Genomic DNA, 25,969 nt, shown 5'->3' on the forward strand with positions numbered 1-25,969 from the left:
TTAATCGATTATTGTTTGGTCAATTGAACATCAGAAACAGGTGAAAAATATCAATCAATGTCTCCCAAAGTTCAAGATGGCATCCTCCAACTCCTTGTTTTGTCCTCAACCCATAGATATTCAGTTCACTGTCACAGAGGAGTAAAGAAAGCTGAAAATACCCACATTTAAGAAGCTGGAATCAAAGATATTTGACGTATCTTTCTTTAAAAAAAAAAGAAATACTCAGACTGATTAATCATTTATCAAAGATTGGTAATTTAATAGCTGACATCTCATCAATTAATCATTGCAGCTCTATTATCTTTACTGATTAAACATTCAGACGTATTTTTAGAATTTATGCAACTTCTTGCACATCTGCCAAAACTGTAATTAATATATCTATGAAAAGTCAATATTGGCTGATGAATAACATCCTGAGTTTGCTTCTACTGTGTTAAAGCACTGGATTGCAATGTGATGAGGTCATTTTAATTTACTTGGTCATAACAGTCATGTCACTCAGGAGCGGATTCAGATATCAAATGACAAGTCATTGCTACAAGTCATAGAGGTGGTGATGATGGTGTGGTGTGTGAAGGATTATGATGATTGTGACTTGGCATCTCTGATAAACTCATGTTCAGTTTGTTTAACATTAGGCGTTCACTGACCATGACCTGTAGGTGTAACACTTGGCCTCACACAATCAGCACATCACAGTGATGGCACTGCCAGCCCTCACTGTAAATAAATAATGTCTTTCCAGCATCCCGACAGTTGAATTGGACCGGATCCCTGCCTATTGTTTGAGCAAAAAGAGCAACACCTCAGACGTGGAAAAATACTGCCTCTTGCTACCTTCCTTGCCTTAATGTATAAAGTGAATATCCTGTTCAGCTGGCGAAACCCATAATCAGTCTGCAGGGGAAATACAGTACATACCTTACATACTGTATGTATGTGCGAAAAGTTCTGTTTGGTTTCCTTTGCGCTGATAATATCACTTACTACACAAGGTCAACTGTTCCTAAGTGACCTGACATTTAAAGCTGCGCTGGACAGGTCAAGGCAGCCTAAAATACAGAGCAGGGATACAATAGGAAAGATTTTCCCACCATACCGCTAACGGCAATTGACCCTCTTCTCTACCACCATCGGGTGGTAGAGAAGTTGATGTCATCCTGTCTGACAAGTTCTACCCACAATGCAAACAAGGACATTCCCTCAGAGGACAATGGCCCTGACGTAATTAACAAATACATTTTCAATTGCCTTTCATCAGAGTAAACATTATGAATAATGTCCTTCATTCTCTGTTGATTTTCAGAGGGATGAACAGTCTGGCTTCCACTGCAGTTGGGCGACACACCACCCACTGTCTGGTACATGTGTGAAACTAGTCTTAAAATACACTCCACATCATTCCAATAAAATAAATAGCCACTTCTAAGGCCTGGTCACACCAGCGTTTAAAGCTGAAATTCATGAACTTAAAATGAACAATTAATTTCAATTTGTCACAAACTAAAGCTTTAAAGATGATATCACACCCAGAGCATTACTGCAGTGATGTGAAAACTCCAACCACAGGAGGTTACTTCTTTACGTTTGGTAACAGTGAGTACATGTACGAAATGTTAACATCTTACCTGCAATGCGAATCACAGCTCTCTCTGCTGGATCCAGGACCTCCCCTGAGGCTGACTTGGAGCGTTTGATCCTCTGGAGTTTGGACAGGTTCCATGGAAGGGTGTCTCCAGGACAGGGGACACTGTTCTCCTCTCCATAGCTTTCCTCCTGTGGGGCTCGATCCCTGCGTCTGTCCTTACGCGTTGCCATCACCTACCTTTGGGAGAGGTTAAAAAACCACGATTAGAAAGTGTATTGAGCGATTAGAAAAGACCAGGACACATGCCATGGACACAAACAGAGGGCTTTTAGATTATGTAGATCAATACAAGACCACCTCACTACAATGTGATATGATATGAAGATATATTAGTAATGATTACTCGCAGACTGGTTCCGTTTTATGCTGCAGAGTCGTCTTTCAGATGGTAAAACATGCATTATAAAAGAAGAAAGCAGCAACTGTCATGCTTATTTTACTGGTTATCATGAGGTACAGCAGTTTCCCTGCCAGGACTAAACATCAGGCGTCCAAGGCCTCCAAAATTAAACACTCGACAACCTCTAGCCAAAACCTCTAACCACGCACCAGGCTAATTATTAAACCACTGATGGTTTTAATGTAATAGACAAGAACCAAAGGAGTAAAGACAGACACCGAAGCTTCAGTAGCTGTTGTGTCAGGCTTTCTCCTGCGTGCTGTGACCACAACTGCCAAATGTTTAACTGCCATTTAAATGTGTAACAAGATAAAACTCAAAACACTTGATTCTGGAGTGCCATAAAATGCAAAAATGCAGGGCTAGACACACTGTACTTTGTGAGATATGGCCAGATGCGAGTGGAGATGCCTGCAGGGAGAGGCTCCATGACTGTGATAACAGCATATATGGACCTTCACCTGTTTACATGCAAAATACAAGATGTTACCATTGCACCTCCTCAGCTTATTTTACTCCTCTTATGTGGACTTCGGTCATGGAGCAGAGATGAGTAAGTAAGTAAAGTAAGTAAAACTCTAGACACTAGACACTGCCTACGTTACCCAAAATGCAACTTGACCAATAACAATTCAGGGGCACATAGTGAAACAGAAATGGTGGTGTGTTGAACACCCTGTTGTGTTGTTTAAGCGCAATGCGTATTTAATACAATGGGATTTATACACATCGTTGCTGTGTGTTTCACAATTCTCCAGTGCTGGCTATATGAGACTACTGGTTGGGTAGCACCTCAGACACACCCACCAAACATGAGAATACGTCAAACCACATTGTACACCATTTAACACAGTTTAAAGGAACATGTCGTTCAATCCAGAAACTGTAGCAAATCAATAAACGCAATTTTCAGATTGATCTCACCCCAGTTGTGTTATGCTTGTAGGGGGTAATTTAGTGTTGAGTAGCTGGCTTCAAGTAGCGATGAGTGACATCACTTGAGGGCAATTTATCCGATTTCCCAAAGCGCTCTCTGGAGCCACAAAGGCTTTATACAGCTTTTGCCACATATGCAGTAGTACTCCCTAACAACTGTTAACACTGATGGGTGAAAGTGGTGGACTTGCCCTTTAAGTTGACACTGCATACTGGAGACTTTAGTATCTAGAAACATAACAAATTGTATGTTTGTGTTGTTGTAATTTCATGATGAAAGATGATTTTCTGATAAGACCTATTAAACCTGCTTTACATTGCTGACAATCACCAGCTATGGGTTTTCTTTGAAGAAGACACTCAGTCCTGGACCTTTGCCTTTAGGTTAAATATTTACCAGCAATGTGCAGAGTGAGTTATAAATAGTGGCAAAGCCGAATATAAATCATCTGCCTCATTGTGAAATATCACAGCTCACTACGCATGACATCATAGCCAGCTTATTCCCAATTAATGTTTCACACAGTACACTGCCTGTCCTGCTGAGGGGAAGTACATCCTCCATAAAACTGTCCTATTTGCAGTTAAAACCCAACGGCGACTGATATCAGGGAAAGTATACGAGCCAAATGGACTGAAGAGGTGCTTCCTGGAAGGCTCTCTGATGTGACACCTCCTGTCACCTCACGACACGATCATGATCACTGGACTGCCTGTCAGCGTAAATATTCCAAGAGAGCTTCAGAGGCAGAGGTGACAGCAACTTGGAAAATATACGTGTTTTTTTTAAATAATCTGAGAAATACTTCTGTATCCTGTGTTATGACTTTGGCATACCCACTATCAGAGATAACCCTGCTTTCAAGGCCAAGCCCTATTATAGTAGGTGATAGCCCGGCTGTAACATGCCTTAATGTTTTGTCACAGCTGACCTGAGCTCAGAGTTCGCTGCCTTGTGAAGTTATCGCACAGTGCATGTAAATGTTCTGGCAGTCATAAGGACACAAGGACATAATGAAACAGAAACACAGACAGGCAGGACAGTCATTTAGGTGGAGCTGCTTCAGTCATTTGTTTGCATTACATCACGTTAAATATTGTTTCTGGAGCAAGGACAAACACTGTTTACCTTTGACACTTGTCCTAACCATTGAAGGTAAACGTTGTCAGGTACTACAAGGCAGCACACAACATGCTCCATGTTGGAAAACATCCGTAATATTTCTAGAGAGGGTTGTCAGTGGTAAGTAATAGTAAATTTAAAGTGATGTCATCGCACTTGTGATATTGTATTAGGAATGTGTGTTTTTAGCCGACAACCCCAGTTCCAAAAAATGCTTGGATACTGTCTAAAACCTAAATAAAAACTAAATGTAATGATTTGTTCATCCTTTTTCATCTGTATTCAACTGACTACAACACAGATATTTCATGTCCAAACTAATAAACTGTTTTTGGCAAATATGCTCACACAAACTCAGAGGAACCAGAGCATCTCTACATCTTTTTGGGGATCGGGGTTGTATTTCAGAGCTCACCTGCCACCACCTCACCTTTCCATCCTCACTTCTGAGATTCATCCCAGCCTTTACTTTGTGGTGAGACGCCTCATCAGCTTGCCTTTTACGGTTACACTGCATTACAGACCACACAGAAATTAATGGCCAATGCTGCCGGATTACAGTAAAAGCCCTTTCGACTAACTGGCTCATAAATTCTCCAGTGTCAAGAGTCTGAGATCTCATTACTGGCAGTACTGTGGGCCCACCTTCTCCTCAGTGTGGGAAGAATCAGCCCCAGATACCTGTCCTGTGATGATGTTGACATAACTGAGCTGTGTATGGATAAACTGCGAAAGGAGTGACATCTTCAATTCAATTCAATGATTGGAACAAGTTATTCTCTGATCATGATCATTTAAACTCTGTAAGATTCTGCTGGGCACCTTTAAGACTCTACTGGCCTGATGCACCTGCAACGCACCAACATACGATGTATGGGATGACTCAGTACAGCGAGTCAACACTACAGGATCCTCTCCGTTCACTCAAACCCCATGCACGCACAGTAGCAGTGAGAACATGTGTTGTCTTACCTTACTGCTGTGCTGGATCGGTGCGTAACAGCCTGTCAAGCAGCCATGAATGCATGTGCCAGCGCGTCAGTCTGTGTCCTGCAGGTTATCGCCAACCAAAAACAAATAAAGTCCCAGAAAGCCCGTGTATGTCTGTGCGCGCGTGTGTGTGTGACAGCGCGTCTGCATGTGTGTGCCGGTAATGTTGAGATAGCCACTCCTTTGACAGGAGGCAGGGCTGGAGCAGGCTGAGGAGAAGGAGACGACCCGCGGTGCGGATTCCGCAGTCATCTGTGATGTCTCCCTCGCCCCGCTCGCTCCTGTTTCTCACCCGACACCTCTGAACGTGAAGGTCGGCGATCATTCACGCATCCGTTCGCGGACACCTCCAAAGCTGCCGAGCGCTGCTGCTTCCGATCGTCATAACTGCGGAGAGAAGCGGGAGGCAGGCGTCCTCGCTGCTGGGACGCTCGATCCTCACCGCGGAGCTGCTGCGGAGCCTCGGTGCCGATCGAGAGCAATTACCGGCGGCGTCTGTCCGGCAGCAGCAGCAGCAGCAGCAGCAGCAGCAGGGTCTCATGCTGCGGTGAAAAGCTGCATCACTCACTGTTCGATTAGTTTGCCTGGTTGTCCCGGGCTGAGCAGTGTCGTGTCTGCAGACAGAGTTTAATAACATTAAGCTTTTAGGCTGTTTCAATTATAATGTCACACAACACATGCCAGGTTTAAAACCACATCCAGTCACCGTTTGCCATCCCTGTACTGGCTGGGAAACATTAGATGACCAGCACACGCCTGTAAATGTGTCAACCAAAAAGGCCAGAGGAAAATGCTCATGTAAGATTAGGATCTCCATAGGATTGCACCACAAGGCCAGCATGAGCCTGAATCAGCATCCATTCCTGCTTTATGCTGTGTCATGTTCATATACAAGGGAGGATGTAGGATGTCCTTATTAATTTTTTGGAAAGAGTGTACACAACAGCTCTAACTGGGCTGTTACTGTACCATATACTGAAATTCATCATCACTAATTTGACCCTCTTGTAAGGCCAGTCTCAAGACCGTCTTGATTTCATTCCTAAACTTCAAAGTAGGGTCTGAGTTTAGAGGAGTAGGCTATACACATTCCTGTCACTTAATTGTCTTTCAGTTTCTTTAATGCATATGATTTTATCCTGGACCACAATGGCCCCCAGTTATGTGCATGGCATATGACAATGTCTTCATTCTTCATCGACTCAGCTGGAGCTTTTCTCTCTGACTCCAAGAGATCAGAAGGCAACATTTTTTTCTTTAGACTGAGCACACAAGTCCATAACATCCCTTTCCACTGAACTTACAAAATGTCCTAGCCCAGGCCAATAAAATACATTAAAATGATATTTTCATAGACATTGGCTACATGATGTGTCAGCCTGAGGCTGGCCTGGGAGTGGCACAAGAGAAAGAAGAGAGAGTGAGAGAGTCACACTTTCAGGCCACAGGGCAGGCATGGTTCCAAAGAGGTTGGACCTGTCACCTCTGTTTACCACTTTGCCCTCAAGTGTAACCACCTACAGGAGCTGATGCTAGACCGTGATACCTGCATTTATCCTGTGTCAGACTTTGCGTTACCATTTGAACTGAGACTCCATTTCTTTTGACCGTATAAACAAACATTTGTTTGAAGGTTTCCACCCAATGACCATCCTTAATTCAAGTTTTGTGGAAATCTGTTCAGTAGTTTTTGTGTAATCCTTCTGATAAATAGGTAATTGTCCAATATTTTACCAAAAACAAGCAGAAATTCAGTCTAAAACAGAGTTAAACAGCAGAACTTGGGAAAACTCATCGTTAAGAAACACTGGGCTGATAGCTATAACAGTAAGATGCTACTCACACATTAATGCATCAGTAACAATCTAATAATGTCATGCATAATAACGATCAATCAAAGGGGCCATTATTTTGCAGTTGAACCTTTAAATTGGATACTTATCACACATTTGGTGATAATATTTCTGTGTTTTTACACTTTAGTATTGATATTTTTACTTCAGTAGAAGAGCCGAATGCTTCCTCCACCCCTGCTGCTTTCGTCTGTGTGCCCGCTCACCTCTGCTCGTCAAGGAGAACTCAATTATCTTGTCAGTGACAAATGTCTCACATTCCCCTCACAGCCAGATGTGTACAGCTCAGTACAGCACATCAGTGACCTGGAAAGGGCATGGAGTCGATGGCCTTCAAATGCCACAGGTATAAATTAAATTAGTGTGCACAGTGAACAGTCCTGATACTTTAAAACTGTATGAATTTAAAGCTTAATATCTTCATTTGACAACTTAGTGTGACCAAAAAATCTGGGTTCATTGAGGCCATGCACAGTACCTTTCTACTTTATGAGCATGTAGGAGAGGTTAGAAATCTTTAGTTTACGATAATAATGAGAAGAATCGGGCTGACATTAAACGCGTACTCGAGTGATGAAAAGACCAGTTTCCAGTCTTTTTCAAAAGATGACACTGACTTCCTCACAGCACAAAGGCTCAGTAAACCCTTCTGTTACAGCTCCCATCACAAAGACCACAGAGATAAGTGCACCTGAGACATTTCCATTGTCACACAAAAGAGGCTGACCTTGCTTTACAAGAGTGAAATCGGTGTCATGTCAGTTGTTATGGATGAAAAAATGCAGCGTCTGCACCTGAAGCTGTCTGCTGACACCATGGCAGGCTGGCAGTCCCCCAGCTCCCCAGGACTGACGTCACTATTATAAACTTTACTTTCACTTTCTCTTACCGCTGTGACGCAGATAGTGTTTCTTCATGTGGACCTCCGGCTGCAGGTAACGGTTTTTAAATGTTTGACTCGTTAGCACAAACTGTCTTTGTCAAGGTAAAGTAGAAACAGCAACAACTCGCCGCTCCATCGTTCATAACTACAAACACACAAGTGGGTTTAAAGTCGGGGACGATGGACCGGACCATTAAAAACGCCACCGGCCGTGTGACGCTGGGTCGATGTTTGAGAGTATAACCTGTGGGGAAAGGGTCGGGGTTATGAGTTGAGTTAGTTGGTCGTGAAGAGCTTTTATTGCTGCAGTAGAGAGTCAGAGGGGTGTCACAGCTTTTTGGAGGCTCAGTACGTTCTTCACAAAGACAATGGACGCAGCAAATAAAGCTGGACAGTCCCCCAACAGGAGATAGTCTTTAGTTTTACACACTCATTACAACAAGGGTGCAGCCATGCTGTAGACAGTGGGGGGCCCCGAATGAAACTCTTAGAATATTTTTTTGTTGCATCTCCCACACTTACAGTATTTGATATTTGTGTATGCAGATGTGTACTCTTTCAGATTAGTTTGGAGTGAAAGTACACTTTCTGTAACATGAACCCACCGCAGGGGTCAAGGGTCTTTACTCCTCAGCCACCTGGGAATTTTATTTTAATGATAGCTGCATCTGCAAACATTGTATGGACAGTAAATGAAGGAGAAAAACACATAGTTCAAGTGGATCCCACAGGATTGTTCTGTCCAGGAAAACAAGTCACCACGGTTGCAGATTGACTTGTGCAAAGATGATGAAATGTCCACTGTTCACAAAGTAAAGGTGATTTATTACTTACAGTCCGTTGGCTGTCCAATGCCATACAACCACCAAGTACCACGTTCTCTGTGATGAGTCATTTGTTAATCATAGACAAAAGAAAATGTAACATTTCATTTGCAATCACTGCTGCACGGTCAAAAACTGTTTGCCTCTGCTCAGTCTGCAACCCTGCGATTACATGGTCTCTGCCTCCCTGACAGAGGCACCACTCCCTCAAGTTGTTTCAAAACAAAACAAAATATTAGCAAAAATGGCTGTTACGCATACTTAGTGTTCAGAATACAGAGGCAATTCATCTTCTGACACCTTGGCAGCTACTGTATAGGCTATTAAACAGTGGTATGGTCTGACACATACACATGAGCTAGGATAAATACCATTAGATGATGATGCTTTGATTCTCACATTTGTAGTAGTGGCTCTAGTGTCACATTATCGCTGAGCCAAATTAATGTAACCTAATCTATCACATTCTAAGTTGTATTGTTAAAAACATTTCAATTTGCCATAGAAGTGAAATTAAAGAGCAAAGGCTTTGATGCTTCCTCTGCTGATGCTGATAACGTGTTGGCAACCCTGTAATGTTGATATTAAACAAAAATGAAAAAAACATAGATAATATTTTTATTACTGCTTTACTATTACTTACTACTTCAATCTTTAGGTACAGTTACATTCAGAATGTTGCATAGACATGTCAACCTAAATACCAGTTACTGGGAATCACGTGAAAGTTTCCCACCTGTCTGTTTGCAAACAGAGGGAGGGATGCTGTCAGAGGAGATGCCGACTGAGATTACAACCTTACCTTTCCACTGATGATCTGAATAACTTGCTGTTGCTCTGTGCCGCTGTGTCTTGTCTGTCTGTGCACTGTGTCAGTGACCTCATCGCGCTGCAACACCATCAGATACGATTATTTTTTCCATGCGTGATAAAATCAGCGTGTGGCTTGAGAGCCTGTAAAACATAACAGTTGAGTCTCTTGGCCAGTGCATTAGAACTGGCAGTCGCAAACCATGCTGTTAAGCTAGCTCAGGTTACTATCACAGCACATGGAATGACATGAGGTGGATCAGAACATAGGAGATTTTTAGCTTCCTTCCAGTTGCGAACATAAACAACATGCTAATTCAGTCGACTGGATGGTGTGTGCTGGGCAGTAGACATGGGCCATATGCAATATTTTTAACAATATCTAACAGTTGTTATGTCATCTTTGGGCTTTTATTTTGAAAAGAAAATGCACGTGGAACTGTTGTGGCAGAGGAGGCAAGTACATAGATATTGGGGAAGTCACTACAGGCTAATTGGCCTGATGTAGTGGCATGCACACAGCTCTTTAACATACAGACATGGAGAACTTAGTTTCTAAGAAACCAGCTCACCAATTTGGCAATATTTTGGGTTTAAAGCAGGAGAAGATGGGGCTCTCATCCAAGACTAGGGGACAACCAGATGTAATATTGGAAGGGGTGTTCACAGTAGGGTTGAGGGATAATGCAGTAATACAGTATCTGTGGGTATGTGGGCTATAAAATAAATGTCTTAAGAGTGTGTGTCCAGTTGTTGTTGCGATAAATCAGCTGCAGCTTGCAGCATTAATTCATTTTCTATATAGTTTCTCAGTCCATCTGTGAGTCAGTGAATGCATCGCTTCAATTCACTGCAGCTCCATGATGTCATCTAGTGGACTGATGGTGGAAGTCAAGCAGCTGATGGTAGCTTCCTCTGCCTCACGCTGGTGTCTGACTGCATCCAGCGTACACTGATATAAAACTGACCATAAGAACCAAGAGGGAGGGAGCTGCTGATCTTTGCCAGGTGAAATCATGTAAGGGATGATTTCAGTTGATGTGCAGATGAATGATTTCTGTTTCCTCTCCAGATGAAAGTGTGTCCGAGTTGAGCACCATGGATCAGTGTGAGGGCAAAGAGGAGGGAGTCCATTCTGGACCTGGACCTGGACCTGGACCTGAGTCAAGCTGTGTTTCGTTGGGTCACTACATTGATTCTAAACAACAACATTTATCAGACAAACAGTAAGTTGTTGTCAGTATTAAAACAGTGTTGGACAATATGAGCTACATTTGTCCTCATTGGATCCACTCTGACCGGTTGTCCTTATAATGTTCATGTTCTCCTAGAATGATTTCTAATGTGGTTTCAATGGAGGACAAATTCCAAAGTCCTCGTTCTGTGAAAAAATACATTGTAAAGTTCAGCTTAGGACAATGTGAAACTTCAGCAGTCTTACAGACATACACAAGTAAAGTGGGGATCTTCCAAAGTCTTTTTACTCTGAAATGGACTCTATAAATAACAGTTAACTTAGAATATTTGTGCTGAGACATGCAAACTATGAATCAGAGTTAACTCTGCTCAATATACAGTCAGTTTAGTCCTGGTTCAGTCCCATATAACATGATCTTTTCTGAATCCTAACCGTAACCTGAATGTTTTTTGTACTTAAACCCAACCAGACCATAAGCACAACTTTATCAAAACACAAGATTTCAACATATCCACTACTTCTGAAATGTACACATTTAAATATGAAACGTACAAATGTAACACATGTTTGGTTTGCGGAAAACAATTCCAGCAATTACTCTGGTTATTGGGTTTGTCTTCTTCAAACCTTACATCTGAAAGTGTGACCACACTATAATCAGTCTGTACCTCTGGACTCATGTTCAACATTGGACCTGGTTTGGTCCGGTATTCTCTGCAGTTTTAGTCCTGGTTTTGTCCAGTATTTAAATGTAAATGAAGCAATGATACACAGACTGAAATCATTCAGCTTCATCTTTTATTGAACTTTGGTGAGTTGGTCCTTTTCTTGATGATAGCTGCTAGTTTCTCCAGTAACCTCTGTGTCTGAAGACTAAAGAGTGAATTTCCATCCCTGTTTGGCTTCCTCTCTGTCTAACAGGATCGATGGGAGACCAGACCCTACTGGACCTGGACCTGATACCAGCTGTGAGTCCGTGAAGAGTGACAGGTCAAGTGGTCGTCTCATTGATTTTAAAGGAGAGCAACCCTCTGCTGTACAGAGGTAAACTGCTGATAACAATAAAATATGACTGATTCATGTTTTGCTCAGAAACCAGTCAATTTAGTCCTTGTTTGGTCCAGTGTTTGAGGGAAAAATAAGCCGATGATACACTGTCAGTGAGGTGAGACGACTGCCAAGCAGCAGGCCTCTGTTCAAGACCAACAAACACATTTTTAACAAGATGTGGGCACATTTCCTGTAGTGTTTGTTTAGATGAAACCAAGTATTTTAAGCGAGAACACAATCTTCTATGAACCCTAACTAAGTGGGTTTTGTGCCTTGTATATGTATGGTTTCAATGGAAGTGATGGAGGACAAAGTCCAAAGTCCTCGTTCTGTGAAAAAATAAATCGTAATGTTCAGCTAAGGATAATGTGAAGTTTCAGCAGTCTTACAGACTTACACAAGTCAAGTGGGGATCTTCCAAAGTAAAATATGCATGATTCATGTTTTGATTGTTTCTTTTAAAAACCTGTATGTTTGTTTTAAGCATCTGTGTCTGTGGCTCAAAAGTGAATTTCTATCCCTGGTGGACTTCCTCTCTGTCTAACAGGATCGATGGGAGCCCAGACTCTACTGGACCTGGACCTGAACCCAGCTGTGTGTCCTTTAAGAGTGACAGGTCAAATGGTCATCTCGTTGATTTTCAAAGAGAACAACCCTCTGCTGTAAAGAGGTAAACTGTTGATAACAATAAAATAAAACTGATTCATGTTTTGCCCAGAAACCAGTCAATTTAGTTCTTGTTTGATCCAATATTTGATGGAAAAATAAGCCAATGATACACTGTCAGTGAGGTGAGACGACAACCAAGCAGCAGGCCCCCAACAAACACATTTTTTACAAGATGTGGGCACATTTCCTGTAGTGTTTGTTTAGATGAAACCAGCCAAAACATGATGTTTTCTGAACCCTAACCAAGTGGGTTTTGTGCCTTAATCTACTGTAACTAGACCACGAGCACAGCTTTATCACAACTTCAAATTGAAACACATAATTTCAAGATATCCACTACTTCTGAAATATACACATTTAAAGATGTAAATGTCACATAATGGTTTGCAGAAACAATGCCAACATTTCTTGTGGTGATTGGTTTTGTCTCCTTCACACCTCACATCTGTCCAATATTTGTATGAAATATGAATTGATGATACACAGACTAAAAGCATTCAGCTTCATGTTGTATTGCAGTTTTCTGTATTGATTGTTTTCTTGTTGATAGCTGTTAGCTGCTTCTGTGTCTAAGGACTCAAAAGTGAATTTCCCTCCCTGGTGGTCGTCCTCTGTGCCCAACAGGATCTATAGGGGACCAGACTGTGCTGGATCTGGACCTGAACCCAGCTGTGTGTCTTTGAAGAGTGACAGGTCAAATGGTCGTCTCATTGATTTGAAAGGAGAACAACCCTCTGCTGCACAGAGGTAAACTGTTGATTACAAGAAAATATGACTGATTTGTGTTTTAACTGTTGTATATCCAGAAAGGTTTATTTTAAAAACCTGTGTGTTTGTTATCAGCATCGTTCTTATATTCACACATCTGAAAGCTGCCCAGTATAACCAGTCCTCACCTCTGGACTCCAGTTCAGCATTTTCTCCACACACGTTATGGCTGTTGTTTGATGGCTGCATCAGTATAAAACTGTTTTATTCAGGCTAACAGATGCTAGCTGCTAACAAAGACTACCCCTAATTCCACTGAGTTCCTCCTTTAAATCAACATTTTCTAGTTTTGAGTCAACAGAAACTTGTCAGTGATAACAGCTAGACTCCCTACCAATTTGTACTAGACAGGCAGCTGCCAATTAGCTTGTGCGAGCTCTGTGTTGCTGTCTATAGTATTAAAGGGTTCAATAAGAGCTGGATGGACTAAAACAGATAACCTGCTGAATCAAGACAGTAAAGTGATAGCTGCACAGTGGGATCTGCAGTACGACCAACACTTTGTCAGAGAAAACCATCTGATTCAGTGTTGTCATCAACACTTTGACTTGAAGGACCTTTAGCTTGTGTTTGTCTCCTTGTGGACAGATATAATGTGTGCCAATTCTTAATGATTCCTTTACAGTGTCGACCAGGAGAGCTCAGATGTTCCCAGTCATCAGTATGCCCAGCAGCATCAAACACACCTGGATTCCATATTTATGGTGTGTACATGTACAACTACAATTACATCTAGTCTCTTCACAATAATCTCCAAGCTGCACTTTGTAGACCAGTGGATTTTCAGTCTGTCCAACATGGATCTGATGTTTGTGCGTCATTCACATAATATTATGTTCCAGCTGCTGGAAGAGAACATTGTCACTTTTGTGAAGAACGAGCTGAAGACGATCCAACGGGTGCTGAGTTCAGATTACCAAGAATGCTTAGAGAGTCAGAGAGAGGATGAGGAGGTGTTGGATGGTGAGGCTGAAGAGCAGAGGAGGAGCAGCAAAGAGGCATTTCTGAAGATCACACTGCAGTTCCTGAGGAGAATGAAGCAGGGAGAGCTGGCTGACTACCTTCAGAGCAGTAAGACATTTAATACTGTCTCAGCATATGTTCATATATGCATTCTTTAGGTTAATGAAATTGTCATACTTGATTTATCACTAAATTATTTTATGTTTTGTATATTTGTTCAGAACATTATGCCGCAGTTTGTCAGCGTAAACTTAAATCTACCCTGAAGAACAAGTTCCAGTGTGTGTTTGAGGGGATCGCTAAAGCAGGAGACCCAACCCAACTGAATCAGATCTACACAGATCTCTACATCACTGAGGGAGGGACTGGAGAGGTCAATGATGAACATGAGGTCAGACAGGTTGAAACAGCATCCAGGAAACCATACAGACCAGAAAGAACAATCAGACATGAAGACATCTTTAAACCTTTACCTGGAAGAGATGAACCAATCAGAACAGTGATGACAAAGGGGGTGGCTGGCATTGGGAAAACAGTCTTAACACAGAAGTTCTCTCTGGACTGGGCTGAAGACAAAGCCAACAAAAACATACAGTTCACATTCCCATTCACTTTCAGAGAGCTGAATGTGCTGAAAGAGAAAAGGTGCAGCTTGGTGGAACTTGTTCATTACTTCTTTACTGAAACCAAAGAGGCAGGAATCTGTGAGTTCAAAGACTTCCAAGTTGTGTTCATCTTTGACGGTCTGGATGAGTGTCGACTTCCTCTGGACTTCCACAACACTGAGATCCTGACTGATGTTACAAAGTCCACCTCAGTGGATGTTCTGCTGACAAACCTCATCAAGGGGAACCTGCTTCCCTCTGCTCGCCTCTGGATAACCACACGACCTGCTGCAGCCAATCAGATCCCTCCTCAATGTGTTGACATGATGACAGAGGTCAGAGGGTTCACTGACCCACAGAAGGAGGAGTACTTCACAAAGAGATCCAGAGACGAGAAGCAGGCCAGCAGAATCATCTCCCACATCAAGACATCACGAAGCCTCCACATCATGTGCCACATCCCAGTCTTCTGCTGGATCACTGCCACAGTTCTGGAGGATGTGTTGAAGAAGACAAACAGAGGAGAGCTGCCCAAGACCTTGACTGAGATGTACATCCAGTTCCTTGTGGTTCAGTTCAAAATGAATAACGTCAAGTATGATGGAGGAGCAGAGACAGATCCACACTGGAATCCTGAGAGCAGGAAGATGATTGTGTGTCTGGGAAAACTTGCTTTTGAGCAGCTGGAGAAAGGCAACCTGGTCTTCTATGAATCAGACCTGACAGAGTGTGGCATCGATATCAAAGCAGCCTCAGTCTGCTCAGGAGTGTTCACAATGATCTTTATAGAGGAGAGAGGGCTGTACCAGGAGAAGGTGTTCTGCTTTGTCCATCTGACCGTTCAAGAGTTTCTGGCTGCTCTCCATGTCCATCTGACATTCATCAACTCTGGTGTCAATCTGCTGGCAGAAGAACATTCGACCATCCATGAATCTGCAAAGACACCCTTCTACCATATAGCTGTGGACACGGCCTTACAGAGTCCAAATGGACACCTGGACTTGTTCCTCCGCTTCCTCCTGGGCCTTTCGCTGCAGACCAATCATACTCTTGTGAACGGTCTGCTGACACCAAAAGGACATGGCTCAGAAACCAGTCAGGTAGCCGTCAAGTACATCAAGAAGAAGATCGCAGAGACTCCCTCTGCAGAGAAAAGCATCAATCTGTTCCACTGTCTGAATGAACTGAATGAGTGTTCTTTTGTGACGGATACTGTAATGGACGTGTTCTTAGGAAGACTCTCCACAGATCAGCTGTTAACTTCTCAGTGGTCAGCTCTGGTCTTTATCTTACTGTCATCAGAAAAAGGTCTGGATGTGTTTGACCTAAGAAAAGTCTTTGCTTCAGAGACAGCTCTTGTAAAGCTGCTGCCAGTGGTCAAAAACTCCAACAAAGCTCAGTAAGGGAAATTTATTCATGGAAAAAAACACTGAAAAATGCTATCTTTCAACTGGATAAAAAAAGTAAAGATCTTATTTCTTGTTTCCTCACTGTTGTCTCACTAGACTGAGTGGCTGTTACCTCTCAGAGATAAGCTGTGAAGCTCTGTCCTCAGTTCTCAGCTCCCAGTCGTGTCGTCTGAGGGAGCTGGACCTGAGTAACAACAACCTGCGGGATCCTGGGGTGAAGCTGCTGTCTGCTGGACTACAAAGTCTGCAATGTCGACTTGAAACTCTCAGGTCAGGATTCATCAACTGATTCAACTGATGAACATATAAAGATGTCATATTATGCACATTTTCAGGGTTATGTTTTTATTTTAGGTGTGTAATAGAATACGATGACTCTAATGTTCAATAAACAATATTTGGTTGTGAATGCTGGATTTCTCATATTGTCCAGTGTTAAGTGTTGGAGCACTGTATGCCCCTCTGTCTGAGACACACTATTTTAACTCCTGTCACTTTAAGGCCCCCCTCCCAAAAAGCCCAGTCTGCTCTGACTTCACTTCTACTATGAATATCATTAATGAACTGCTTCTAAACTGTAAACTTCACTGCCTCATGTCACCGCATGCTAGATAAGTAATATGATCTGTATTAGACTCAGCTAGGGGTTTCGAGACAACTCATTTTTACTAGTTGCCAGGTTTTTCATATTAGCAGTCGACTAGTTGTAATGTAAGAAAGAGGCAGAGAGAGGAGTTCTAGTGAGCAATGAAACTTGTACTTTGTAATGCAGAAAGTTCTGGCATCCCACTGTGACATCTCCCACTTTATAGGACCACATTTCATAAACATAACAAGAAAATGAATAGCGATTTGATTATTCCAAATGAAAGAAAAACACATAGACGTACTGCATATTTTGGCATCTTAAATCTGTTTGGCACAATATATAAAGTCACATTAAACACTAACAATGACCATCAGCATTTTACATCACATACTTTTTTTAGCTGATGGAATAAGAACAGAAACTGAGCTCACCAAAAAAAAACATTGTTGAGCCTGTGATGTTACCAGAGCTCTCTGGATGTAAAACACACACACACATAATTCAATAGTTTTACAGATGGTGGGAGCACATTGCGTCACATTTCCATCAAAAATAAAGTTATTCCACTGGGTCTGATATGGTAATGCGGGTCTGTCAATCTGTCCTCCACTTTGGTCAGACTGAAATATATCAACTCTTTGTCTTGCGTCATAATCAGGTCCATACTTGACTATGACGAAAATACCTAACTAATGACATTCACATCATTATCACTATTAATCATCCATAGAAGGTTTCTTATTGTATTTGACTGACACAACAGTACCCTCAGATGATCTGCCATGTGTGTTGTTTTATGTGTTTGCAGGCTGTCAGGCTGTCTGATCACAGAGGAAGGGTGTACTTCTCTGGCCTTAGCTCTGAGCTCTAATACCTCCCATCTGAGAGAGTTGGACCTGAGCTACAATCATCTAGGAGTGTCAGGAGTGAAGCGGCTGTCTGATGGCCTGAAGGATCCAAACTGGAGACTCGACACTCTCAGGTAAGAAGCAGGCAGTTCCATCTAGTTAAAACTTTGTTCAAACCTGACGATCACAGGACAGGACTTTGAGATGCTGCATTCAAGTGTATTTGTCAAAATATTGGACTTTAAAGACTCACTGATACGCATTGGAAATCGTTTTTTTAACATTAAAGATGAGAGTCCATTGATGTGCGGGTACTGGATTGATTTAAATATTCTATAAATCAGACAACAGCCCTTAAAGTCATTAATTGGTTGACTGAAGCTTAGCTGCTAATTCTGCACAGTGTCGCCAAATCTCGTTCAAGATTAAAAGTCAAAGCAAGGCTCTCATGTTTACAAGATTTACGTTAGCACACTGCCTCTGCGATTGCTATTCGGTGGTTTCCCTTCAGCTTCAGCAGTGTGCTTCTTTATGGCCTGTTCATGCTGCTGCTGGACAAAGATCCAAAATGCTGCAGATTTCTTTATACGGTGGGATTATCGAGCACAGCGTGTACTGTAGCTGCTTCATACTCTTCTCTGCTTGCCTGTATATTACTTTACACTCTTTCGTTGATATTGCGGATACGTCCAAGTAAATGTAGTATTTAAATAAATGCAAAAACAGTCATCTTTGCGGAAGAGTCAGAAACCTCTTACCAATCAAATGTGAAAGGGGCTTTAGTCACGTTGTATAATCCTCAGGTCACATTTAATATCCTCTAATAAAATACTGTCTGTAAGAGTCTATCTATTGGCCTTGGTTACCCTAGGAGACAGGTAGCCTTATCAGGACAGCTGCCCTTACTAGTCATCCTCAGGTGACAGAGGTGAGCTCGCTCTGAAAAAGACTTTTGACATATTAGTTTATGTTCATGTTCATATGAAGAGAAAGGTTTAGTGAGACTTGTGAGGTTTTGAAGGGAATCAGTCTTTGAGTCTGTCACTTGGTTTTATGGCAGAGGTCGGGAACCAACGGGTGCTTTTGTTGTAGGACTCTTAATGGAGACAGGATCATCTAAAAATAGGGTTGTGTGTATTCTCAGATGGTGTCCTTGTCACACTCTGGAAATACAGAGTTGGACTTTGAGTTGGAGGTTTAGGGGGAACAGGGAGCGGCAGGCCTGATGTACATATTTTGGATATGTGTATAAGAGTCATGTAATGTCTGTTTCAGGGTGGAGCCCGGTGGAGTCCGATGGTTGACGCCAGGTCTGAGGAAGTGTAAGTGTGTTTTTCATTTGAGTCAGGAAAACCAAGCAGCACACATTCAACCATCTTCAAACTGATGATATATTAATATATTGTGTCTTGTTCTCTCCATCAGATTCCTGTGAACTCACAGTCGACACCAACACAGTAAACAGAAAGATCAAACTGTCTGACAACAACAGGAAGATGACCTGTGTGGAGGAGGATCAGTCATATCCTAATCATCCAGAGAGATTTAATGACCGCCCTAAGCTGCTGTGTGGAACTGGTCTGACTGGTCGCTGTTACTGGGAGGTCGAGTGGAGTGGAGAAGTTTCTATATCCGTGAGGTGCAAAGGAATCGGAGGGAAAAGAAACAGTAACAACTGTGGGCTTGATCAGTCTTGGGGACTGAAATGCCTTGGTGGTGATGGATACTCTGTCTGGCACAACGGCAGAGAAACAGACTTCCCCTCCTCCTCCTCCTGCTCCTCCTCCGGCAGAGTTGCAGTGTATGTGGACTGTCCTGCTGGCACTCTGTCGTTCTACAGCGTCTCCGATGATACACCGGTCCACCTCTACACCTTCAACACCACTTTCACTGAACCTCTTTATCCTGGGTTTGGGTTCTGGTTCAGGTCCGGGTCAGTATCTCTGTGTTCTGTGTAGGAGGGAGAGTCTCCTCCTGTCAGATAAAAATTCTCACTGCTCAACAGCTGAGTCTGTACAGTATCACAGTCACAAAAATCTTTCAGGTAATTGTAATGAATACATCGATGAACCTTGAACCTGAAGGACTCTCCTCAGGGTGTGTGTTCCTCTGCGTTGGTGTGTATTGTTATGTGACTTTTGTCATGTCAAACTGTGTTAGGGCATGCATGATACACTGTATGTCTCTGTATTTCCCTTTAGGGCTGCATAGTTCTTGCTAAAATGTTTTTTCAACAAAAAACATTTATTGCACTCTTAGACACTCAAGTCTACAGGGCTTTCAACAGATGACATAACATATATCAGAGGGCTGGACTTGACTTGAAACATATATAATATCCAATATTAAAGTGCTGGGAGCTTAAAGGATATGGCGAAGCACCGTATAGTGCTGGCAGTCTTCCTCTATAATCCCACTGGAATGTCATTCCTTTTTTTTTTTTTAAATATCTGAATTATATTCTGTTTTTTATGCTCAAATTTAGACTATTATCAATATTTACTATATACCTATACACTGTAGACACAGGCCTATGCATTGCCAATGCCATCATCAGCATATGGTTGTTAGAGTATGTCCACTAGAGGGCATTTACACATTACCAAAAAACTTAAAACTGACAGCTTCCTTGATAAGTGATTATTAAGCTAGACACTGTTAAGCCCTGTGATGATGAAGAGGGCAGCAACGCTTCTGATATTGTAATGTTAGCACACTGAATGTGACATTGTGATTCAGAAAACTTTAGCATACCTGCCAACATGAGGCTGTGAAAAATAGGGAGAGTTTTAGAGTATTGGCAAATCAGAATCTGCTTCGTCCAGAAAAGTCCGTTGGTGGGATCAGATCGGCCGGGCACTGAATGTCGCTGGTGACTATTGTACTTTTATCACCGTACACGTTGTTAGCTCAGTCAACACTCTTTTAACTTGCGTTAAGTTAGCTACCTAGCTAGACATTTCCAATCTTTTTCAAAAGATGACATTGACTTTCTCACAGCACAAAGGCTCAATAAACCCTTCTGTTACAGCTCCCATCACAAAGATGACAGAGATAAATGCACCTGAGACATTTCCATTGTTAAACAAAGAGCCTGACCTTGCTTTACAAACTGAAATTGGTGTTGTGCCAGTTATTATGAATGAAATAATGTCCCACTTTCCAATGCAGTATCTGCACTTGAAGCTGTCTGCTCTCTGGCTGGATACAGAGCTGACCACATTAAAAGGAGCTTCTTCAACAAACTCACTTGTGTATGAAGTATTAAAAAGGACTCATAAAACTGTACAGCACGTGCACCACAGCCAAGTAAAGGCTTATTATACTAACATAATACAATTGTTATTAAAATTTGGTGAAAATTGTGTATTTTTGTACTTTTTTGTTTGTTCTACAGCCTATATTTGTGATTTTACATCGCATCAAATTGGGATAAGAGTATTATACGGAACCATAACCTATATGTTCCTGTGTATGTGGTGAGGTAGGCTGACTTACAGTGTGGGGTAATTACAGGGGATATCAGCAGCCTGAGGTGGTTGAGGTTCATGTTGTTCCAGGAGGCAGAAAGCTTTTTCATGATGACATTTCTACAGTAAACACAACTTAACCAAAAAGAACCAAGAGTGTTCACCAGATGGCCTAAGCAGTAGCACAAGATGATCTCTTATACTATACATATAGATTGCAGTAATCTAAAAAAATTACTCAGTATTTGCTTTGATTTTAAATTGTCTTCATACTCTTAAAATCATATGCAGTCAGCTGAAATATACCTCTTAACCCAGTCTTCATTTTGTACATTTTTATCGCCAGTTTTTGTCGTGTCCTCAGTACACAATCTCTGTGTCTCTGTGAACCATTAACATTTCTCACTCCCTTGTTTGGGGTCTCTTAGCTACCTTTCAGATCCCCTCACTCATTCTGCCAAGTTTAGAGTCTTTATTTCGTCCATTACGTTTAGTGTTTGCCAAAGCAGCAACAACAGAACCAAATGTTTTGCCTGATAATAGTTTGTTAGTCTCTGCATTAATTAGCCCTGTGTTTACTGTTCTGTGCCTGGGTGGACAAAGGTTGGCCAGCAAAGGTCAGACATTCACAGACCAAAGCTTCTAATACACCTAGACACATTTTCTTTTTCTCTTCTTTCTTTTGTTTTGTTTTGTTTACAATCCCTCATCTTTAACTTCAAACATTCTTTCTGGGCTGGACTAGATTGGCGATTTTATTAGTCCGTTTGTTTTTGTTAATTCCCTTGCCCCTTGTTTGTTCACTGTATGTATACAACATCATTCTCCAAAGATACAAAATCACATGAATTAAAAAACCTCCATTCCTATACACAGGAAACATTTTGACAAAGTTTGAATGATATGGGAACACTCACACACTCAGATTCTTTAAGTAAATAAATACCTGGGAAAAAGTCACTCTGACTGAGGTCAAAATAGCTGTCAGGTGTCCCTCTGGCTTTCAGAGAGCTGAATTGTCAGCTCAGAGGTGAACAAGGAAAGCTGCGACAGGTGCCAACAGAAGTCAGACCCGACGAGGTTGAGTCCCCTTAGAATAAGCTGACCCAACCAGCACCGATCCACTGAAACATCTGCTTTTTGTTGCTCACTGGAAGATTTGGAAGGCTGCTGTGTTATATGGGTGCATACTGAGCAGGCTGAGGAGAGCAGAGGACACAGTTTCACAACATGCACACACCTAAACACACATTCACCTGCAGCAGCCAGGAATGATCACAAGCCCAACACTGCCCTCCAGTGGAATTAATAAGAAACAAACCCTCAAATTCTGTTAAAAGTGGGATTGAGTTCAAGGCAGGTCACGGATTATTTGACTGATTCCTCATGAGAACAGTCTTATTAAACCAATTGGAAGAAAACTTTGTTTCATCCACAAAGCCTCAGACATGACATCCACCACATCAATGAAGATCATCCCGAGCCTTTAACATTCTCCAGGCATCCACTCCCTCACCCAACGGAAATACCACCTTAGCCACTGTGAGCCTTTTTCTGTTTAAAGCATCATATTTTTTTTATCTGTTTGTGTGATGGAAGGCGCATACTTCCAGAGAGCGCTCACGCCAATAAAGCTATGAAGTAATGACGGAAATCTGGAACGCTGACGCAAAACGTTATGTCCAGTCTATATGATTTACATAAACAATGAATGGAAAGACTGAACGCTTCTCCGCAATGAGTCACCTCTGCAGCAGACTGCATCATGGGAGAGAATGTGAAGGCAATAAGAGGGCAGCAGAGCGCTCAGAGATATGTTTGCTGCAACGCATGACTGTGTATCAATATTAAAGTGGAAATATAATGTGATTATTACTAACCGCCAAACACACTCGTACACACACACACACACAGTCACACCACACAGGCATGCAGGATGCAGCACGATACCCAGATGCACACACACACACGCATAATCCACACACCCATGAGTCCACACACACACACACACATACAGGAGTCGAGTGCGAAACCACATATACACACAGGAGCACTCACTCGCCATAAACCACATTCATACACACACGCACACTCCTGCAGCGCATACCTCCCCACTATTGGTCCAGACCCAGACACCGCATGCCAATGCACCTCGCTGCCTGAGCCGCAGGCCGCAGGAGGAGAAGAAGAAACAGATGGGTACCAGCTGTTTGGATGAGAGCCTCTGGTACACAGCTACTGTATTGCAACCCACACACACACACACACACACATGCATGCATGAACACAAACTCATTCAAGTTGTTTAACTAAGTCCATGCCTATTCTGCTCCTAGTTACTCACAACATTTACAGGTAACAGTGGCTGCTGTAGATGAGAGGTCAACATTGAAATTCAAAAGGGATCACTACAGATTACTGCAGATTTACTGATGTTAAAATGCTACACAGAGAAACATTAACCAGGATATATAGTGCAGTCTGTGTTTGGACAGTGACATCGTTTTAGGCAAGCACAATTTATTTAAAAAGAACAAAAAATGAAATAACTATGAGGTGAAAGTGCTCACTTTGAGTGTGTTAACATCCATATTAAACAGTGCAGGAATGATACAAGTCAAAACAAGACTTTTTTGGGGGAAAATGCAGAATTTTCTCGCCAGTCACAACCAGTAAACGTGTGTCAATTGCTGAAGGACAGACGAATGTGAAAAGCCTTTAGAATAAACAAAAAGTAATGACTGCCGCACCACAGGCCTGGTAGAGCATCACCAGTGAAGATGCCAAGTGTCTCATTATGTCTGTGATTCACAGACTTCAGTCAGTCACAGATTGCTAACAATTTGTAAGCAAATATCAAACCTGCACTTATCAATATATTCATATTAACAGATGGCCAAATAACCACCAGTGATGTGTCAGGGGTCACTGGTAGTAACAATCCCACAGATAATCATTACTCTACACTTCCCATCATCTTTATGAGTTTTAGTGTCTTTCAGCTCATTATTTTGGTTTTGTTTGATGATGTCGTGAAGTAGCATGGGATCATGGGAATTGTTGTCTTCATTGTTGAAGAACCACTATTTCTGATTAAAAATCTTAATGATGGATGCAAGCAGAAATATTCAGGAAGTTTTCAAGTTTTATTCATGTCACATTTAGTCACGTTCTCCCAACACCTTCCTCACTTTCTGGCATAAAATTTGGCGATCTCCCATCAGTCAAAGCAACAGTCAACCAAATCAAACAACTCAACAACTCAAACTACAGTTTAAAAGTCTATTGATTTAAAAAAGTATTTTAATGTGGAAATGTCACATATTATATCTTAAAAGTAGCTGTGTTAAAGGAGATATGCTTTTTTGTTATTTTTTTATGTCTTTCCTTCAGTGATTTATATTAGTTCTTGTGCATTAAAGTCTTGAAAGTTAAAAAGCCAAAAGTCAGCGCCAGCAGGAGCTCCTCTATCCCACAGAAAACGCTGCTCCTGAAACGCCTCTTCACACTACGTCACCTTGTCGCACATTTGCATAATGTATGTGATAGAGAGTAGAAGTGAAGCCAACTGGAAGGTGAAAACACGACAGCTGACTGGAGATGCAGTGAGCGGTGCTCAGGCGTGTGTGAGCTGACCAATCAGGGCAGACTGGGTATTCAGGAGGAGGGACCTTAAAGAGACAGGAGCTAAAACAGAGCATTTCAGACAGCAAAACAGACAGTATGAGAAAACTGATTTTTTGAGGATTAAAGCTTGTAACCCTATTCTATAATAACCCAAAATAATATTGTGAACCCTGAAAATGAGCATAATATGTCTCCTTTAACTGTAAAAATGACTGATGTCCCACTCAAATTGAGCGGAATTATAGAAAATGCATATAATATCAAATCTAATTGCCCATATATATATATATATATATATATATATATATATATATATTTACACCAATGCACTGGTAGCCAGAGACAGAAAACCAAAAAAAAACAATACTTACAGACTTGACAGTTTATTAACGGCATTATTAGTGGTGTAAGACAGCAGGTGTGTATGTTTAAATAGCATCACGTTGGAACAAGTAGTTATTCGTAGACTTACAGTATTCAGTAAAAAAAGGATATGAAATGAATACATCTTTAGAAGTTTGTTTTCTCAACAACTGTGACCACCGCTCCCTAAGTAGTCGTCAAGCTAACTGTCCACAACGAGGGCAATGGAAGCTGTTGATCATTCAGGATTCTCTTTCTCTGTGTTTCCTGCCTGAACCCAGCAATTTCTGATCCAACCTCAACTATCAACTTTCTTCCTATGAGTCAACTGAGGTGGTGACTCCTTCAGCTCATTACAACATGGCTTATTGAAACCAAAACTCTCCCTCTAATGCTTGAAAATGCATGTTTCCTCTGTCTGAGCGCCATTAGTTACAGCCAGTGGTTGTTCCCTCTTATTACAGTCACTTTGAACACAATCTGTCTCATTAAATAAAAAAATTCAGCATTGTGTGAAGTACAGTAAAGTCAGGGTTTCAGTTCTCGGTGCTTGAGGCTGCTGTGACAGTCCCACCACTACAAAACGTGACATTAAACATCACAGGACGCCATCTGCGCAGCTTACCGGCATCCTGGAGCAGCACTCGGTACTGTACCAGCTACTGAACGCTGTGCAGGAAAGAAATGACAAATGGAAATGGTATTGTGCGTATGGTTGACCACGCTCGTCCTGTGATTTCCAGCTTCAGCGCTGATGTGGTCTGGCCAGTGTGGGTTTAGAGGGCAGACCAGAGCAACAGTAGGCTGCTCCGGGATCTTTTTCCCTCTCGAAGCCAACAGGATGTCTTTAATGAACCACAGTGTGTTTGAACTGTCGCATCTCGCCATGGAGCAGTCCAGGCCCTCATCGGCTGGCGTGCATGACATGAAAAGGAAG

The 25,969-nt window shown here is 42.0% G+C and overlaps 2 protein-coding genes across 4 annotated transcripts in view; one reads left to right on the top strand and one right to left on the bottom strand.

Moving 5' to 3' along the window:
- Positions 1–5,333, bottom strand: part of plecb (plectin b) — a 138,923-nt gene extending 133,590 nt beyond the window's left edge. For all 3 annotated transcript variants that reach the window (XM_084356420.1, XM_084356413.1, XM_084356419.1), the window contains exons 1-2: positions 5,086–5,333; positions 1,635–1,831 (exon numbers count right to left, since the gene is read on the bottom strand). In XM_084356420.1, coding sequence (XP_084212546.1) covers positions 1,635–1,824 — 190 coding nt within the window. In that variant the 5' untranslated portion in view covers positions 1,825–1,831; positions 5,086–5,333. The remainder of the gene's footprint in view (positions 1–1,634; positions 1,832–5,085) is intronic.
- A 2,529-nt stretch (positions 5,334–7,862) lies between these two features.
- On the top strand, positions 7,863–20,937 carry LOC311259429 (protein NLRC3-like). Its single transcript, XM_084356574.1, has 12 exons — positions 7,863–7,891; positions 10,546–10,699; positions 11,593–11,715; positions 12,269–12,391; positions 13,015–13,137; positions 13,784–13,862; positions 14,001–14,229; positions 14,343–16,125; positions 16,232–16,405; positions 17,533–17,706; positions 18,848–18,894; positions 18,998–20,937. The coding sequence occupies exons 2-12, from the start codon at positions 10,572–10,574 to the stop codon at positions 19,528–19,530; spliced, it is 3,516 nt and encodes a 1,171-aa protein (XP_084212700.1). The 5' UTR covers positions 7,863–7,891; positions 10,546–10,571; the 3' UTR covers positions 19,531–20,937.
- Positions 20,938–25,969: the final 5,032 nt, after the last annotated feature.

The sequence above is a fragment of the Pagrus pagrus genome, assembly GCF_965226575.1.
Source record: "Pagrus pagrus genome assembly, chromosome: 7".
Lineage (NCBI taxonomy): Eukaryota > Metazoa > Chordata > Actinopteri > Spariformes > Sparidae > Pagrus > Pagrus pagrus.

Coding starts and splice junctions, on each gene's coding strand:
- LOC311259429 (XM_084356574.1), top strand. CDS start 10,572: ATGGATCAGTGTGAGGGCAAAGAGGAGGGAGTCCATTCTGGACCTGGA. Junction 11,716..12,268: donor CAACCCTCTGCTGTACAGAG/GTAAACTGCTGA, acceptor TCTGTCTAACAG/GATCGATGGGAGCCCAGACT. Junction 16,406..17,532: donor TGTCGACTTGAAACTCTCAG/GTCAGGATTCAT, acceptor ATGTGTTTGCAG/GCTGTCAGGCTGTCTGATCA.